Source organism: Drosophila willistoni, unplaced genomic scaffold (genome assembly GCF_018902025.1).
Source record: "Drosophila willistoni isolate 14030-0811.24 unplaced genomic scaffold, UCI_dwil_1.1 Seg213, whole genome shotgun sequence".
Classification (NCBI taxonomy): domain Eukaryota; kingdom Metazoa; phylum Arthropoda; class Insecta; order Diptera; family Drosophilidae; genus Drosophila; species Drosophila willistoni.
Genome location: NW_025814183.1, coordinates 126,372 through 145,883, shown reverse-complemented (window position 1 = coordinate 145,883; position 19,512 = coordinate 126,372). Strand labels below are relative to the sequence as shown.

The 19,512-nt window shown below is 36.6% G+C and overlaps 3 protein-coding genes and 1 pseudogene across 3 annotated transcripts; 2 read left to right on the top strand and 2 right to left on the bottom strand.

Annotated features, from left to right (window-relative positions):
- The first annotated feature begins 8,301 nt into the window (after positions 1-8,301).
- On the top strand, positions 8,302-9,647 carry LOC6646803 (annotated as a pseudogene).
- Positions 9,648-11,503: 1,856 nt separating this feature from the next.
- On the bottom strand, positions 11,504-12,260 carry LOC124461151. Its single transcript, XM_047012703.1, has 2 exons — positions 11,812-12,260; positions 11,504-11,750 (listed from the first exon to the last, which is right to left on the bottom strand). Exons 1-2 carry the CDS (start codon positions 12,242-12,244, stop codon positions 11,665-11,667), a joined length of 519 nt encoding a protein of 172 aa, XP_046868659.1. The 5' UTR covers positions 12,245-12,260; the 3' UTR covers positions 11,504-11,664.
- Positions 12,261-12,678: 418 nt separating this feature from the next.
- Positions 12,679-13,092, top strand: LOC6653433 (LIM and senescent cell antigen-like-containing domain protein 1). The gene is made up of 2 exons (XM_047012704.1): positions 12,679-12,904; positions 12,971-13,092. Exons 1-2 carry the CDS (start codon positions 12,679-12,681, stop codon positions 13,090-13,092), a joined length of 348 nt encoding a protein of 115 aa, XP_046868660.1.
- A 1,041-nt stretch (positions 13,093-14,133) lies between these two features.
- Positions 14,134-15,773, bottom strand: LOC124461152. Its single transcript, XM_047012705.1, has 3 exons — positions 15,326-15,773; positions 14,344-15,264; positions 14,134-14,284 (listed from the first exon to the last, which is right to left on the bottom strand). Exons 1-2 carry the CDS (start codon positions 15,756-15,758, stop codon positions 14,861-14,863), a joined length of 837 nt encoding a protein of 278 aa, XP_046868661.1. The 5' UTR covers positions 15,759-15,773; the 3' UTR covers positions 14,134-14,284; positions 14,344-14,860.
- Between the last annotated feature and the right edge of the window lie 3,739 nt (positions 15,774-19,512).

Genomic DNA, 19,512 nt, shown 5'->3' with positions numbered 1-19,512 from the left:
CGAAATTTGAGTTCCATCGTGTCGGGCAATGGTTTTTCAACGAAGTTTTTAGCTGATGTTGCAAGTTTGCTTTTTTAAAACAGCGAACAATTTTTTTGCATGCTTCTACAAGTTCGGCTACCTCCAACGAATCATTAAAAGCACGTTCCAGGACATTTGCTAGCAAATGACTGCTGCAGTTTAATCGAACGTTTCCTTCCAAGGCTTTTATAATATTGGTGCCTCTGTCAGTTACAAATTTTATTTTCTCCAAAGTATTAATGCCGAACTCGCCGAACAGTGTGTGTAACTTGCTCAAAATGTTGGCAGACGTTGAGCGTTGGAAATCCATGGATTTGAGGCCCAAAATTAATTCGAAAAGTTGTTGTTTTTTTTGGATGTGTAAAGTCACTCCTAAAAAGTTTCTATGGACGTAGTTGTCAGACCACAAATCAAAAGTAGCAGTTGCTCCACCGTTCTGCACAATGTAGGCTAATTCATCTTTTATTTGATTTTTTTTTCGTCCGCGATTTTGTGCGTTGTTTGAGACAACGTTGTTGCATCAGGCAGCATGTCTTCAATGTCCACATCTTCTCCATAATTTGCACCAATATGAATTAAAAATCTTGCAAGTTTTTTAAATCCAAGTCCATTGATTGCTGAAAAGGGTTGGCAATCTTCAGTAACCCATGCTACACAAGCATCTGTAGCTGCTTTTTTTTCCTCCGCCGTTACAGTTTTTAACACTTTGCTTTCTTTTAGCGACTTGCAGCATTTATGTCGCGTTAAATTAGACGACTGTTTTGCCGAATATTTTAAAATATTACTGCACGATCGACAGTACAAAAATCCATGTAAAACAGTGCCATCCTCCTTCATAATCTCTGCTAAAATATTTCACACAAAGCTTCTTCCCTTATGTCGGGTCTCCAATGCACTATGGGTAAAAAGGCCGAATTTTTGGCATTAATTGTCCCTGAAGAGATAGAAGCCTGAATTTTTTATGTATATTAGTATGAGTTTTTAGTAATTTCGGATTTTGAAATTGGCCACGCCCACACCCCCGCCCTTTTTTTAAAATATATTTTAATATTAAAATTAATATTGTTGCTTACATATTCGTTGTGTATATGCTATGTTAATTATATTATAACCTATATATACATTATATATATATTTTATTAAACATTAAGTATATTTATGTACTTAGATGTCTACATTAAGGCTAGTTTTGATTCATTTAGATTGCTAGAAAAAACAAAATAGATTAGCATAGGTCAATCAAATATTTTTTCAATGTGCTTTTCTTAGCTGGGCAAATGCTTCAACTTATTCATCATCTTCTTCTTCTGATTCTTCTTCTTCCAACTCAATACAATTGACTTCAGTGTCTTCATCATCCTGAGAATCATATTTCTCTTCTTGGCTTTCTGTTGAAACAGCATTCTTTCCAAGTGTCTTAAAAGATTCGTAAGAATGTTCCTCTAAAAGTTCAAGAACTTCTGCGGGTATTTTCTTCTTCCTATTTGCTTTAGCTCGTGCTTTTAAATTAAGGCTTGAAATAAGTGGGTCAGATGAGTCAAGTGCTCTGTTGAATACATCACTTATATTTTCCAACCAGCTGCACTTTCTAGCATGTGATTTTCGATCGTTTTTATAAATTTTATTTCGAGCTTCACAAGCGTTTTCTCCGAAAACTCCAACCGGAAGTATACAGGTGTCCATTATTTGATGACCATGCACCAAAATTTTGTGTATAGTTGGAGGCATTGGATACCAAAAATATTTGCCTAAATACATGTTAAATGTCTTCTCACATAGATCCTTAAACTTTCTGGAGTTCACTTTATACTCGCAAGAGATAGCAATTAATATTATATAAAAGTTTTTAAGAATTTCCTTATCAAAACTTAAAATGCTTGAGAAAGTATTAACATTTTCAAAAGCTCTTCGTGCTGTATTGCCATCATTTGTATTCCCACTTCCATTTTAAGACCCATTTCATTCCAAAGCCTTTTTTGGATGTACTGTTTTCGTTGACTTATTTCTTCCTTTTCAGATCCCTTAACACGCCATTTTTTTATTTCTAGTCTGTATGATATTTTCAATACAAACTCCAGAAATCTAATCCATGCATGTAGAGGGCTAATTCCATATTGCAGACTTTTGGAATTAACAGCAAATATTCCTGATTTGAAGTCAAAGGTCTTTAGCACTTGACTTGGCTTTGCTCCACATAATGGGCATACTTGGCATGAATTCGTACCAGTTAACACGTTTAAAACTTTTCCGTCAATTAACGTCATGTGGGGTTTATAATCAACGAGGATCCTTTTTTCTTTGAAAATATACAAATGACTTTGAAGATTTTTTATCTGTTCATCCAAATTAGATTTTTCTTGTAGTATGAGTTCGGTTGTTTCCTTAATAAACTGAAGTTTTAATGGCCGACAAAATCTTACAGATTGTGGAGTAGAATTACGCCAAATGACTTGATTGAACTCATCAACCAATTGTAATGGGATCATCGTTGTAACAAATAGTGAATGGTCTAATCCGATAAGGTCATTTTCCTGAAATTTCTGTTTGTAAATGCCTTGTCCAGTAGAACCATCGAAGCCGTAGCTTAACATCAATGTACAACGTGAAGAATTGGATATTTCAAGAACGTCTTGCTGCATCTCCAGAATACGATCCACTGTGTGGTTTAATAAATTTTGAAACGGGACTTCCACTTTAGTTTCGGAGTACATGATTTCTTCAGGTCTACATTTCAGCTTACTTTCTCTCACTTTTGCGTAAGGTGGATAAATGTCACATCCTTGCTGTTTGTTAAGGGCCTTGATGCTCAGGTATTGCTGTTTAGTCAATCCGTTTTCAATCAGAAAAGCTAATGCTTCATCAACACTTAGTGGCAATGGGTCACGTTTCTCCAGTTTTTTTTAATCTCACTTAAATTCTCGTTGCTTATGGCTTTTTTCAGAACAAAGGATGTATCTGTCTCTTTTAATTTTTTTGACGAAAGCAATGCGGCATGTATTAAAAGAGGAGTCGAGTTGTCGTTCTGTGAAGCAAGTTCAGATGCTAATTTCCGTTTTAAACGAGGACCTGCATCGTTATAGTTTAAATGCTTTTGACCTGCTCTTTCAAGTGTTCTATCACTCGAAGTAACTTTGATACTTGACTCCAGCCAACGTGTGTGCTTTGTTTTAAAGCGTTCCACCATCCGATTGCATTTTGGCAAATTAAATTTGATGAATTTGACGAATTGTTTCACTTTAAGCTTAATTACATTTTGTTGATCCACCGATAGATTTTCCTGACCTATTTGCTGCACAATATACTTTTGAACAGCGTTTTCTTCGCGACTGTTGCTGTTCCACACTTCCAACAAAATGGAATGGCAGAACTCGTGTGTAACTGCAACATGTCGATTATTTCGAAAAGGGGCAAATATGAGCAGTATTGTCTTTTCAGTATTGGATTAGTCGAAGATTAGTGTACAACCTGTTATTTATACATTTTCCAACCTTTTCTTGCTTCAAAAGTTAGGCCTGACGAAACACACAAACAAGTTTTAGTTTTGATCTACAAATACACAAAGCAACACATTGGACAATTGGACAATAAATAACAAAAACTACAAAATCTACACAAACATCTCATTTTACATACCTTCGTGGATTTTTTCCATGATAAAACTTTTTCATAAATGCAAATACTTTTGATTTGTTTACTTTGAAAGTCAAAGAAGCTTTCCCGCGTTTTTTTCGATAACCAATGCAACCCTAAAACAGCTGACTTTGAATAAGCGTAAAACATTAAGGGCACTCCCTAAAAATTTTTTAAAATTATTTTTACACTTATTGGAATGTTTTTAATTAGAAACAAATAAAAAAAATCAGATTTTCCAAAAAAAATTTTTTTAATTTATGCCAAAATTTTGGGAATTTTACCCAATGTGCAATGTATAGATATTTGTGCGTATTTTTTCTAGAATAGCCTGCTCCATAGCGACGAAATGACAAAGTTAAACTAATTGTGCTCATTTCAACCTACAATCGCAAGCATTCTCAAAAACAAAAAGAAACAAAAACATAACGGTAATGCATCTAAACGAGTTCAGTGATCGGCATCATGAGCTGATTTTCATTCAACGCTGATTTTCGTTCAGTGAGGCGAATTGAGTAAGAATTTGGGCGTATAAGTAAATCAAGGAAAACCAGAGGGCGGGGTCTAACTTCGACTATAGCCATCAAAGTGGAATAACGTTTTATCTAAAAAGGCTAATGTGGAAACATTTCGGAAGAAAAAACTGCCTACAATCTTAGCATAAGAAATAACGAAGTATTGATCAAAGTCACTGTTTTCCACCGATCGTTCCAATGGGGGCTATATGATATAGTCATCCGATCTTGATCAAATTTGGGACAGTTGTTTACAGGCGGAATAAACTCTATAATATTAAATTTCACAATTTCGACAATAGCTAAAAAAATAACGAAGTTATTGAGAAAAGTCACTGTTCGTGACTTTGGCATTTGTATGGGAGCTATATGATATAGTGGTCCGATCCGGCTGAATCCGAGATATACAACCCCACGTATACACGAGCCTACATGCTAAATTTCAACTCTGTAGCTCCAACGGTCTAGGAGGAGTTTGCGTTGATCCAGACGGACGGACGGACAGACGGACGGACGGACATGGCTATATGAACTCGTCTCGTCATGCTCATCAAGAATATATATATGGTCGGAAATGCTTCCTTCTATGCGTTGCACACTTCTGACCAAAATTAGTATACCCTTTTTGCAAGGGTATAAAAACGCCAATATTTAGTGTATTTTTAAACGCTTCTAGTTCAATAACGATTTAAGCAATTATTAAAAATTATAAAACATGCTATTAATAAAAAACATACTTTTCAGATAAAACCGATTGTTCGATTGTTGAAATCGCCCAATATTTAGTTTTAAAGTTGAGATTTTTTTTAAAAATTTATATTTATTCCCATTTACTAAAAATGTCTCAACTTTGGGCGCCTCTAGCACCCATGAATCTCAACTGATCAATTTTTTAATGGGCGCGATACTCACCTAAAGTTTTCAGTGTGATGCTCCCATATAAGCATACATAGCATCATACAAATATCAAAGATTGAGCGAGATGGCATGCTATGAAATAATATGCTAGTACATTGTTAACACTATTGATGTTATATTATAATGAAGTAAGTAAGTCCTCTCGCCAACTTAGGTATACCATACACCAGTAAAACAAACATTTCAAATTTGTTAAACAAATGCATTTTCACATGCTTTTTACAAGCATATCTTATTGTTTGTTTAATTGTAAGATTAAACATCGTGTTCATCTGAAATGGCTTCACCAAATCAGATGCACCAAGAAATATACAAAACGAAACAAAAACATAACACAAAAATAAGTCATAAAGATTCATATGACAATTATTGCTTAAAACTATACAAAACATGCATCCAAACTCTGTGGAAAACACTTAAGATTGTAACAGCGGCGCGGTATCAAGTGGCCAACGCTGAGCATGAAATATAAACAATTTTCAACCCCCGAAAACGTGGGTCATTAGAAAAAGTAATTTTAAGAACAATTGTCGCCTAGAGTCTAATTGTAAGATGCACGTTAAAATAAAAATTATAAAATCTCCACTAGGATTCGAACCCGTATGTATTTTATATATACATACGTATCATATAGGTACATGCTCCCCATATACTTTTTTTGGCTTAATTTTAATTTTTTGTTTTGTAAATTTATAAATATATATGTATTGATACTGACACTATTTGATTTTTGTCATATCCTTTAAAATAAACATAAGAAAAAAAAAAAAAATAGACAAAAAAAAAAACCCACGTGCGGGTTCCAAACCTAAACCGGGTAAAAAAAATTCCGAAAAAAATTTCAGCCCGATAGCTCTTAAGACGGGTGAGTCAAACGCATTCGCACAGACGGACGGACGGACAGACGGACATGGCTATATCAACTCAGCTTCTCATGGTGATCAAGAATATATATACTTTATGGGGTCGGAAACGTCTCCTTCTGTGCGTTACAAACATCTGACCAATTTTATAATACCCTCTGCAAGGGTATAAAAAGTATATGGGGAGCATGTATATGATACGTATATATAAAATACATACGGGTTCGAATCCTAGTGGAGGTTTTATAATTTTAATTTGTAACTTGCATCTTTTTCATATGCATATACATATAAAATAGGTAGAGGTTCGAATCCTAGCGGAGGAGAGTTTTTTTTTTATTATTCAAAATTTCTTTCTATGCTTCTAATTTCTTTCTCGTAATTAAGAAAGTTGTTTTTGCTTTTTTGTAAAAGTGCGAATGAATTTGTTTTATTAATAATTTAAATAAACAACGAGAACAAACTACCAGAATGATACAATGGTTCAAGTCTCATTTGTTTACAACAAATTTGCTTGCAGTTCCACGAACATACATATATGTATGTAAACATCACTACAATTCTCCTTTAAATGAGAAAGACAAATTTAAAAATTACATATTTCATTAAGTTTATTCATATTTTTAAGAAAGCCTACATAAATATATCTAATATTATTACTAAGAAAACATCAAAATGTTTTTATTACCACACGTGTACCACAGTGCAAAACCCAATATTTCATCGGCACCATATGTGCCTGATCCCCCTATTCCACCCTATGGAAAGGGGAAATTCAAAACTGAACGACAACTTGCCTTTGCTGAACAAATATATACCCTTACCTTTATGCATATTTATCGAAAACCTTTCACACATTCTGAATAAAATTCTATGCACATATTCTTGAAAGTCCATTGATCATTCTGGCATTCAATGTCCATTGAGCTGTGTTCTTGGAAAAGTGTGCATTCTCGCCAAAGTCGGCGCATTTTTTTAACATATTTTGTATGGGGATATAATAGGGGGAAGAAGAAGTGAGCTGAGCGGCGAATATCAAATTGAGTCGCTCGCATCAAAATCGAGCGGCGAATTGCCATTGCTGAAGCGAAATTTTTATCTTCGTGGTACCCTTACATTTATGCATATTTCTCGAAAACCTTTCACACATTCCGAATAAAATTCTATGCACATATTCCTGAAAGTCCATTGATCATTCTGGCATTCAATGTCCATTGAGCTGTGTTCTTGGAAAAGTGTGCATTCTCGCCAAAGTCGGCGCAATTTTTGACATATTTTGTATGGGGATATAAAAAGGGGAAAAAGAAGAAAATTGAGGCGAATTGGCTTTGCACAAAAAATATTTATTTCATCGAGGTACCCATATATTTTTACATATTTCTCGAAAACCTTTCACACATTCTGAATAAAATTCTATGCACATATTCCTGAAAGTCCACTGATCATTCTGGCATTCAATGTCCATTGAGCTGTGTTCTTGGAAAAGTGTGCATTCTCGCCAAAGTCGGCGCATATTTCTGGCATATTTTGTATGGGGAAAAACATGGGTGGTCAACAAAAATGCAATTTTCTCGAGAACCGTTCACACGTTTTCATTAAAATTTCTTGAGGATTATAATGAATAATTGGGGAAAATTCTGGCATTTCATTGTCATTGAGCTGTGCCTTTGGAGCTGTGCTGAACGAATACGTAAAATGCCCATTTTCATGGACAAATTGTAAATATATAGAATGCTCAAAATCCCCCAAAAGTGAATAAAAACAATAGATTGATATATTTTTTAGCATATTAACAGTGGGTTAACAGAGGGTTGTGGATAACTCGGCATTAACAGTGTGGCTAACTTTACGCACATAAGTTATTTTATTACTTCTACTTAACATATGTATGTTTATAAGTATATTACAGCAGAAAATCCAGTCAACTGCACATTCTGTTGAGCTTATGACCTTACCTGGTCCTAGTAGACCATAGGGATACATTTGATCCCGGCACGCCCACCCATCCTGGCAGTTTTGGTGACCCACTGCTCCAACACAAGCGCTCATCCCATTCCTCCTGCAACTATTCACCGTTCCCCCCTTTCCTGATAAACCAAACTAGTCAATATACATACATATATCATCTTTTAAAAGTGAATTTATTGCTTTGTCTGCAATCAGGTGATTGTATGAGATGGTAAGCAAATTATTGACCAATTCATTGGTCAAAACTGTTTTATTGTTTACAAAAAAGGGTACATAGCTTGTACTAAGTTTTTTAAAACTTTGGTCTTTTTATTCTCCAGTTGCTCATAATCTGTCCAGCTTAGTGGACACACAAACTAAGCTATATTTAATAACCATTTGTAACCATGATGTACTCCAAGGCAGAAGTGTAAACATAAACTGAATATCTATTAAAAATGACTTACTAATTGTAGTGTTTCTTGGTAATCCATTGCAGAGTCCAAGCCGTCAATATGTCGCTAGGTGCAATGCATTGTACGCGCCGATGGTTTTGAACCCACCGAGAAGATTGTCAACTCTAATGGAGAACTCTGGCATACGCAGTGCTTCGTATGAGTTGGAACAATTTATCTTACCATTTGTCTTTGACTGATTCTATCTGTAAATGTCTTGCAGCTGTGCCCAATGCTTCCGACCATTCGAGAATGGGATCTTCTATGAGTTCGAGTAGCGCAAATATTGTGAACTTGATTTCCACGTGCTGTTTGCTCCGTGCTGCAACAACTGTGGAGAATTTGTTATTTGCCATGTCAGCCAGTTGGCATCCACAATGTTTCCGCTGTCAATTGTGTGCCGGATGTGTGGCGGATTGCGGTTTCATTAAAAATCAGATTGTGCTCTAAGCCACGAATGCAATGCCAAGGTTAAGGCAGAGATAACTTGAAGATATATGTGTCAGAAATGCCAGTAACTAGGAGACAACGGCTGTGCCCGACAAGAGATTGATTTAAATCTTCATTTTTAGTGGCCTCATCGATGAAGACCCTTTGCGTTTTCGCGGAGAAGTCTATCATGTTTATCATTTCAATTGCACAGCTGCGGCACCGAATCGGATTCCACGGCGCGTGAGGTCAAGAGACGTCCTGATTTGGCTGCCAATAATATGGTGGGTTAATTCTTAATGATCTAAATGAGTGGATAATAATAAAAAAAACTATTTTTAAGTGATCAGAATGAATTGTATTGCTTGCGCTGTCACGGTAAAATGGGAATTTCCATTTGTGGCGCCTGTCGTCGACCCATTGAGGAGCGTTTGGTCACTGGCTTGGGCAAGCACTGGCACGTCGAGCATTTTGTGTGTGCCAAATGCGAGAAACCATTTCTGGGTCATTGGCATTATGAGAAGCATGGCCTGGCTTACTGTCAGGCGCATTATCATCAATTGTTTGGCGATTTGTGCTTTATCTGCAATCAGGAGATTGGAGGAGATGGTAAGCAACTTATTCACCAAATCATTGGTCAAAGCACTTTGTGATTAAATTTCCTTTCGTTTTTAGTTTTCACTGGTTTAAATAAGTCCTGGTGTGTCCATCACTTTGCCTGCTCGTTGTGTGATACAAAGATGACTCAGAAATCGAAGTTTTATGAATATGATGAGAAACCTGTATGCAAGAAATGATTTGAACGCTTCCCCAATGAATGGCGTCGTTTGCGTACTGCCCACGAGATGACAATGAAGAAGGATGTCTAGTTTGAAGCTCTATGCCAATTTGAGACATGAAAACCCAGTGCCTTTTTGTCTATTAACTAAATACATAATAAAAAATGCCTTTCCCCCGCTCTCACAAAATTAATTGTGTGTAGATATGTAATTTTGTAAATTATATAGCAAACTAATCAGTTAAGCAACAAGAAAACAAATTAGATATGTATTAACAGCTTTTTATTTATATATGTACAGGCCCGACGAGAGGGGGGTGGTAAAGGTGGGATTCCCACCGGGCCCGAAGGGGGCGTAGCTTACTACCACCGGGCCCTGATATCTTCTCGACGGCCCTGTATATGTACATACGTACATAAATAATGTACGAATGTTTTTTGTAATATGAATTTAAATATATTATTCTTTCCATATATGGAAATAATAAGAAAGCACTTGAGTCTTAACTTATAAGAGAGATAATTAGAGTTAATATGATACTAATATGATAGTTTTGGATACAAAACATCAGATCCCGTCAGTCAATATAAATCGGCTCTACTACGTCATTGCTTGAAACCCACAGAGCAGCTCAGCACACGCATACACACACAGACGCAACGCTACGTAAACTGTATATGTATGCGTGCCAATCGCAGCATGCAGCATGGGGAAGAAGAAGAAAAAGAAATGGAAATGATATTTGGAATGTTTTGTCTGTGCATTGATGAATTGATGATACAGTAAAAGAGTTCGGAACATGTAAAAATATTATGGCCAAGGACTTCAAGGGTATATAAATTTCGGCACAGCCGAAGTTAGTTTCTTTGATATTTTAAAGTAAAAATTGCACATATAATTATCCTCAAGAAAAAAAGAGATTTCAATAAATACAAGAATGAAATCCCACAAGAGCTATTCGTATTGATCACTTTCCCATAGAGGTAAAATTCAAAATTACAAGCAGACAGCGTTGTTTGTATTTATTACAATCAAAATTACATGTTAATACAATTGTCAGTTTTTCGGCAATGTATTTGATAATCAGAGGTATTAGATTAGAACTAACAATCTGTATCTGTAAGGATTTGTATACAATGCAAATAAAATACGATCTCTTTAGATAGTAGGGAATTCCTTTTAATGATCCCACCAAGCGAATTCACTGATAGTCTGAAAAAAGATTAAAAAATTAATAAGATTTGCGATAACAATTTGTGGTGTCATGACTTACTTCTTGTTCGCTAAAGGCCAACCAATGGAACCAATGGAAGCATGGATTATTAAAGGCCTGTTTGGCCATCCAGTTTATGCTGGTGTTTCCCTGCTCATTGGTAGCCGTAGTCTTGGCATCAGTTTTTTTATCTTCAGGTTTCGGTTTCTCTTCATTTGATGCCTTCACATTATTTACGATTTTATTATATTTCACCCATAAGAAGAAGAAGACTACGTATAGTGTCCTGAAGGGCCTCTAGCTCCGTTTCCGACTTAAGATGCTCAAAAAATGTATTCATCAGGGTGACGATCGACTTCATGGTATCATAAGGCATTCCCGGCATATCGCCCAAAGCGAATTGTACCGATTTAATGACACCATGCACAACTTGTTCGGTGCTTAATTTGACAGAGTTTGGTAGATATGGCAAAAAGCAATGCTCTAAATTTAAACAACCTAGTTTACCAATTCCTTACGGATTTCGGCTCCATAGCGCTTGAAGTCGGTCCACCAACTCTTCTAGCTCTTATAATCTTTAGAATCGTGGAGCGTAGTCCACTCCATTCGCAATTGCTTACTAGCCCGTTTGCCATTAGTACGCGAGGGTCGTTCCGAATTGGCTTTGGTGTCCTTCTCATCTGCATCATCCAATACTACAGTGGCAGTCACTTCATCGTCCTCATTCTTTACGTTGATAGTGTAAATGGGCTTCTCCTCGAAAAATGCCACAGCATAGGATTCCTCTTCTTGTTGGGGCAGTTTTTCTTTCTTGTTTTTAATATAAGTCAACTTGACGCCTCCAAGCCTAAATCCACGCTTGCGGGCATATTGGCGCTTCCTCTTTTCGGCCTTTCATTTAGGGGGGTTGGTGGTGTTGCTACTGCTGTTGGGGGTGTTGGTTTTATTAGCAGTTGCTGGCTTAGCTACTGCCTTCTGGCCTGTAATTCAGGTTATTTACATTATCTATTCCACAATCTTTCATAATTTAAGTAAACTTACCCTTTGCATTATCAATTACAACTGGACGTCCTACACCAGGTCGAGCCACGTTAAGACGAGCTGCACAAACTGGACGAGCTACAGCAGGACGAGATACACTGGGACGAGCAGGAACGCCAAGTAAATTAGCTGCCTGCTGGTTATTTCTTTTCCTATTCGGATATTGATTTGAATTCCGAGCACGCCACGTATTTAGATATTCCAAGCATATTCCACAGTTTTGGCAACAATTCTTGAAATAAGGATTTCGATCTATCAAATCGCTTTTTAAAAGGCGACGTTTGGCCGGAAATGTATCTCCAGAATGCATATATGGCTGACAGTTTTCATTTCTCCTTTTGTTGCGGCAACCCATATCACGATCATCGGATCGATTTTCGCCGTTTTGATTGTTGCACTTGATGTTTTTAAATTTATTTAACAAGTTGCCCATGTTCAATTAAAGCCGCGTCTCGCCACAGATTATTGGCGTCGCTTGGTTGGCATTGCCAGATTGAAAAAAGAGAGAGATGAAACGATCGATAGACTAGAGTCGTTTATATGGCAATTTGGAATTGGAACAGGAAATGGAATTGTGTACATACATACATATGTACATACAATTATTTGCGAAATTTCCATTATAAATATTTTTAAAATATGTTACTGTTTTGTTGTTCTTATTGGGGATTAGGACGAACTGCACTTCAATTGCACAGCTGCGGCACCGAATCGGATTCCACGGCGCGTGAGGTCAAGAGACGTCCTGATTTGGCTGCCAATAATATGGTGGGTTAATTCTTAATGATCTAAATGAGTGGATAATAATAAAAAAAACTATTTTTAAGTGATCAGAATGAATTGTATTGCTTGCGCTGTCACGGTAAAATGGGAATTCCCATTTGTGGCGCCTGTCGTCGACCCATTGAGGAGCGTTTGGTCACTGGCTTGGGCAAGCACTGGCACGTCGAGCATTTTGTGTGTGCCAAATGCGAGAAACCATTTCTGGGTCATTGGCATTATGAGAAGCATGGCCTGGCTTACTGTCAGGCGCATTATCATCAATTGTTTGGCGATTTGTGCTTTATCTGCAATCAGGAGATTGGAGGAGATGGTAAGCAACTTATTCACCAAATCATTGGTCAAAGCACTTTGTGATTAAATTTCCTTTCGTTTTTAGTTTTCACTGGTTTAAATAAGTCCTGGTGTGTCCATCACTTTGCCTGCTCGTTGTGTGATACAAAGATGACTCAGAAATCGAAGTTTTATGAATATGATGAGAAACCTGTATGCAAGAAATGATTTGAACGCTTCCCCAATGAATGGCGTCGTTTGCGTACTGCCCACGAGATGACAATGAAGAAGGATGTCTAGTTTGAAACTCTATGCCAATTTGAGACATGAAAACCCAGTGCCTTTTTGTCTATTAACTAAATACATAATAAAAAATGCCTTTCCCCCGCTCTCACATAATTAATTGTGTGTAGATATGTAATTTTGTAAATTATATAGCAAACTAATCAGTTAAGCAACAAGAAAACAAATTAGATATGTATTAACAGCTTTTTATTTATATATGTACAGGCCCGACGAGAGGGGGGTGGTAAAGGTGGGATTCCCACCGGGCCCGAAGGGGGCGTAGCTTACTACCACCGGGCCCTGATATCTTCTCGACGGCCCTGTATATGTACATACGTACATAAATAATGTACGAATGTTTTTTGTAATATGAATTTAAATATATTATTCTTTCCATATATGGAAATAATAAGAAAGCACTTGAGTCTTAACTTATAAGAGAGATAATTAGAGTTAATATGATACTAATATGATAGTTTTGGATACAAAACATCAGATCCCGTCAGTCAATATAAATCGGCTCTACTACGTCATTGCTTGAAACCCACAGAGCAGCTCAGCACACGCATACACACACAGACGCAACGCTACGTAAACTGTATATGTATGCGTGCCAATCGCAGCATGCAGCATGGGAAGAAGAAGAAAAAGAAATGGAAATGATATTTGGAATGTTTTGTCTGTGCATTGATGAATTGATGATACAGTAAAAGAGTTCGGAACATGTAAAAATATTATGGCCAAGGACTTCAAGGGTACATAAATTTCGGCACAGCCGAAGTTAGTTTCTTTGATATTTTAAAGTAAAAATTGCACATATAATTATCCTCAAGAAAAAAAGAGATTTCAATAAATACAAGAATGAAATCCCACAAGAGCTATTCGTATTGATCACTTTCCCATAGAGGTAAAATTCAAAATTACAAGCAGACAGCGTTGTTGTATTTATTACAATCAAAATTACATGTTAATACAATTGTCAGTTTTTCGGCAATGTATTTGATAATCAGAGGTATTAGATTAGAACTAACAATCTGTATCTGTAAGGATTTGTATACAATGCAAATAAAATACGATCTCTTTAGATAGTAGGGAATTCCTTTTAATGATCCCACCAAGCGAATTCACTGATAGTCTGAAAAAGATTAAAAATTAATAAGATTTGCGATAACAATTTGTGGTATCATGACTTACTTCTTGTTCGCTAAAGGCCAACCAATGGAACCAATGGAAGCATGGATTATTAAAGGCCTGTTTGGCCATCCAGTTTATGCTGGTGTTTCCCTGCTCATTGGTAGCCGTAGTCTTGGCATCAGTTTTTTTATCTTCAGGTTTCGGTTTCTCTTCATTTGATGCCTTCACATTATTTACGATTTTATTATATTTCACCCATAAGAAGAAGAAGACTACGTATAGTGTCCTGAAGGGCCTCTAGCTCCGTTTCCGACTTAAGATGCTCAAAAAATGTATTCATCAGGGTGACGATCGACTTCATGGTATCATAAGGCATTCCCGGCATATCGCCCAAAGCGAATTGCACCGATTTAATGACACCATGCACAACTTGTTCGGTGCTTAATTTGACAGAGTTTGGTAGATATGGCAAAAAGCAATGCTCTAAATTTAAACAACCTAGTTTACCAATTCCTTATGGATTTCGGCTCCATAGCGCTTGAAGTCGGTCCACCAACTCTTCTAGCTCTTATAATCTTTAGAATCGTAGAAGCGTAGTCCACTCCATTCGCAATTGCTTACTAGCCCGTTTGCCATTAGTACGCGAGGGTCGTTCCGAATTGGCTTTGGTGTCCTTCTCATCTGCATCATCCAATACTACAGTGGCAGTCACTTCATCGTCCTCATTCTTTACGTTGATAGTGTAAATGGGCTTCTCCTCGAAAAATGCCACAGCATAGGATTCCTCTTCTTGTTGGGGCAGTTTTTCTTTCTTGTTTTTAATATAAGTCAACTTGACGCCTCCAAGCCTAAATCCACGCTTGCGGGCATATTGGCGCTTCCTCTTTTCGGCCTTTCTTTTAGGGGGGTTGGTGGTGTTGCTACTGCTGTTGGGGGTGTTGGTTTTATTAGCAGTTGCTGGCTTAGCTACTGCCTTCTGGCCTGTAATTCAGGTTATTTACATTATCTATTCCACAATCTTTCATAATTTAAGTAAACTTACCCTTTGCATTATCAATTACAACTGGACGTCCTACACCAGGTCGAGCCACGTTAAGACGAGCTGCACCAACTGGACGAGCTACAGCAGGACGAGATACACTGGGACGAGCAGGAACGCCAAGTAAATTAGCTGCCTGCTGGTTATTTCTTTTCCTATTCGGATATTGATTTGAATTCCGAGCACGCCACGTATTTAGATATTCCAAGCATATTCCACAGTTTTGGCAACAATTCTTGAAATAAGGATTTCGATCTATCAAATCGCTTTTTAAAAGGCGACGTTTGGCCAGAAATGTATCTCCAGAATGCATATATGGCTGACAGTTTTCATTTCTCCATTTGTTGCGGCAACCCATATCACGATCATCGGATCGATTTTCGCCGTTTTGATTGTTGCACTTGATGTTTTTAAATTTATTTAACAAGTTGCCCATGTTCAATTAAAGCCGCGTCTCGCCACAGATTAGTGGCGTCGCTTGGTTGGCATTGCCAGATTGAAAAAAGAGAGAGATGAAACGATCGATAGACTAGAGTCGTTTATATGGCAATTTGGAATTGGAACAGGAAATGGAATTGTGTACATACATACATATGTACATACAATTATTTGCGAAATTTCCATTATAAATATTTTTAAAATATGTTACTGTTTTGTTGTTCTTATTGGGGATTAGGACGAACTGCACAATTAGATCCTTGGAAAACTGATTGGCGTACTGATGAACCGAAACAGTCTTCTATCAAACGACTAGAGTCGTTAGTAAGGCAATGTGGAATTGAAACATGTGGAATTGTGGGACATTTTCTTTATTATTATTATAAAAAAATATGTTACTGAATCGCCATTGGTCTCAATAGGGGACAACTCTTAACTTTTCTTATTAAATGAAACGATCAAGGGATTTTAGAATTTGAAATTACTTTTAAGGGGGTGCTATAGTTATCTCGTGCAAAATCGGTCATTCTTTAAGAATTTTTTATTGGCGATACGTATAGTCTCAGTTCAATTTTTGTTTGCCCGTGTGATAATATAACACAATATGTGTGCAAATTTTCATATAAAAATATTGAAAATTGAGTGAGATATAGGCAGTCTCAGGCGGGACCTTGAAAATGAAGTGGTTTGCGGTGAACACCGTAACTCGTCACAGAATCATCGGAAATGAAAAAATCAAATTGCATTAGTTAAAGGACAAAATTCCCTAGTTAACGCTGTCGAAATTTAATTTTTTTTTATTCTTTTTTCAATTTTTAAAGGCACTTGAAAGTCAAAAACCCCGATTTTCGCCCAAAAAAACAATTTATTTGTTGTTGTAAAAATAATAATTGTACAACAAAAAAAAAAAGAATTTAGTGAAGAAGTAATGTGCAAAATTTCAAAACGATTCGTCCAGTATATTTTACATGATCGTGTTCACCAACTTTGAAAATGGCAACTTTTGAGGAGAGCGTTTTAAAGTTTTATACACTCAAAAATCTAATATAAAACATCCGCCCCACCTGCGTTCAACTGCCCATAACTTCAGAACGCACTATTCTTAAGATGTTCTGCATTCAGGAAAAAAAATTAAAACCAAAAAAATGTCAATACTATACCCCCTTAAATATTTCGTTTAGTTTATATTTGACCAGAATTTACAAGAGCATGCCATGTAAATGTAAATGTCATTTACACTTTTTTCACATATGTACATACATATATGCTTTTTTAACCAAATTTAACTCTAATTTTTAATCACAATTTTTTTCATATAATTTTTGTTAGTATTATTTCGAAAGACGTTTCCTGGACGCATACCACTGTGCATCGCCTTTTTTGTATTTTTATAATGTCCGTCAAGTTACTGACACTGTTAAACTCGAGTTAGCGACGGTCCCCTGTTAACCCTCTGTTAATTTTTTTGTATTTTTATTTTATAATTTTTCAGCTATTTATTAACTTTTTTAAAACAAATAAAGCCTTAAATTATAAAAAATAGATGAAATTTTCGTTTTAATTCAGTTTTGGGGGTTTTTGAGCATTCCATGTATTGACAATTTCTCCTCGAAAAAGTCCTTTTTTCGCTTTCGTGTATATCCTTTCCAAAAACATGTTTTCGAGAAAATTGCAGTTTTATGAACCAACCATGATTTTCCCCATACAAAATGTGCCAAATAATAGATAGATTTCAACGGACAAAAACTAGCTTCAAACAACACGGCTCAATGAAGATTCAATGCCAGAATCCTTGAAGGACTTTCTAGAGTGGGTTGGGAAAGCGTCAATACCCAATAGCGTAACGTTTTCGAGAAAAATGCATAAATGTAAGGGTAATTTTCTTTAGCAAAAGCAATTCGCCGATCATCCTTCTTCTTTTTCCTTAATTCGCTCACACTAATTGTGTGAAAAATGGGCTGACTTTGTTGGGCAAAAACTAGCTTCAAACAACATGGCTCAATGAAGATTGAATGCCAGAATCATGGGAGTTCTTTTTTCAATATGTTTGTCATAGTCCCAATACCCAATAGCGTAACGTTTTCGAGAAAATTGTCAAAATGTGAGGGTACCTTTTGCCGGCGAAATGGTTGCTGCGTGTAGTGTTGTGAAACGTTTTACATCCTATTATATGGCGCCATACAAAATTCAAATAAAATCTTTTCAATTTATTGCCCAAAAGCAAGAAATTATGGGACTGGTTCAATATCAAAATCATGGCGAAATATTTAGACAACTTTCAAGATTACTTTTAATTAAAAATTCCAATTCGACTCAAAGAGTTCGATGACCACTCAAAATATCGATAGCCAAAGTATCGATAATAAATGGCTTCGATAAATTGCAAGCATGGAGTGTGGCAGCTCTTCACACATCCGAAGACAACCACGAAGATGAACTTTATTTTCAAAAGCTGCGTGAGTATTTTTGTTTTTTTTTTTGTGTTTTAAGTTCATTTTTTAATTTAAACATTGTTTTATTTTGTTTTTCAGGACGTGACCATCATCGGCCAGGGCCAGGGCCAGCCACAGAGGGAGCAACAACACGATCTTCGAAAGACGAAGAAGGTGCCAGGCCGCTCGATTCACAAGGTCGGGTCCGTTCGGCCGTCACGAGTCTTTTTCCCACGTTTGCCAAAAGCAGCGAAGAAGGAGGGACCGGCACCGGCATCACCGCCACCACCCGAACCATCAGAGCCACCATCGGAGCCACGATCGGAGGCACCAATGGCGCCAACGTCCCCAACTGTGGAGATAACAAAGAAAATAAAATCTACCAAGATATAAAAATTTATATATATCTATGTGTTTTTTACATTTTTTTTTTAGGTGGGAGAAGAGGAGGGTAGAAGCTGGCGTCAGCTAGCTTTTACCGAGAAAAATAGGAGTCATTGCCTATGTATGTAGGCACATATGTACATATGTGCATATATATATATGTACGCAGGGATTGAAAATGCTATGCTACGTCGGAGTTTTTTTTTTTGAACCGTGCACTATGGATGGGTACAAGATTTCTCGCCGAGCCAGTTGAACTTGTTTGGCAACTGAATTCGAAAGATCATTCATTTTTCGAATAAATCTTCCCAGCTTCATCCCTTGTTTATCCCAAATTATGCTCGATTTAAGCGTCTTGAAAAACGATTCTATTGGAGCATTGCTGGGTCTTTTATTGATACTATCAATAAAAAGCCCCATCAAATTTGTCCAAAACGGAGCAAAGACAACATATTTCCTTAAAATGACTTGTGCCATATTGGAATTATAAAATATATTATCCTCTTCTTCTTTTTCGGACAGTTGAGAAATCATGTTCATGACATTATTCATAATGTCTGCGAAACGTTTTCTCAACCTGCTGTTGCCAGCAACAGTTTTGAGGCTTTCCTCATTGTTTCTTTTCCTAAAAACCTTATTTTCATGGTCGGATAAATCAAGATATAGGGCACGTTCATTCCTAAAATATTTGATGGAATTGCGAACCATTTCATTTGAATAGCGGTACAAAAGAATTGTTACCAAATGTTGGAACCATTCCTTAAAGTCCCCAATTCGGGATATACTGTAACCCACCCCCAGGGCATTTCTTAAAAATTTCCTAAGTAGTACATTTTGCAAGCCAATGGTGGGATCTATATCAGCACACATTATTTTAGCATAATGGCTTGTGCAAAATTGTACTAATAACGCCGGAAATGTTTTGCTTTCGTTATA

Coding starts and splice junctions, on each gene's coding strand:
- LOC124461152 (XM_047012705.1), bottom strand. CDS start 15,758: ATGGGCAACTTGTTAAATAAATTTAAAAACATCAAGTGCAACAATCAA. Junction 15,265..15,325: donor TGTAATTGATAATGCAAAGG/GTAAGTTTACTT, acceptor CCTGAATTACAG/GCCAGAAGGCAGTAGCTAAG.
- LOC6653433 (XM_047012704.1), top strand. CDS start 12,679: ATGGGAATTCCCATTTGTGGCGCCTGTCGTCGACCCATTGAGGAGCGT. Junction 12,905..12,970: donor TCAGGAGATTGGAGGAGATG/GTAAGCAACTTA, acceptor TTTCGTTTTTAG/TTTTCACTGGTTTAAATAAG.
- LOC124461151 (XM_047012703.1), bottom strand. CDS start 12,244: ATGGGCAACTTGTTAAATAAATTTAAAAACATCAAGTGCAACAATCAA. Junction 11,751..11,811: donor TGTAATTGATAATGCAAAGG/GTAAGTTTACTT, acceptor CCTGAATTACAG/GCCAGAAGGCAGTAGCTAAG.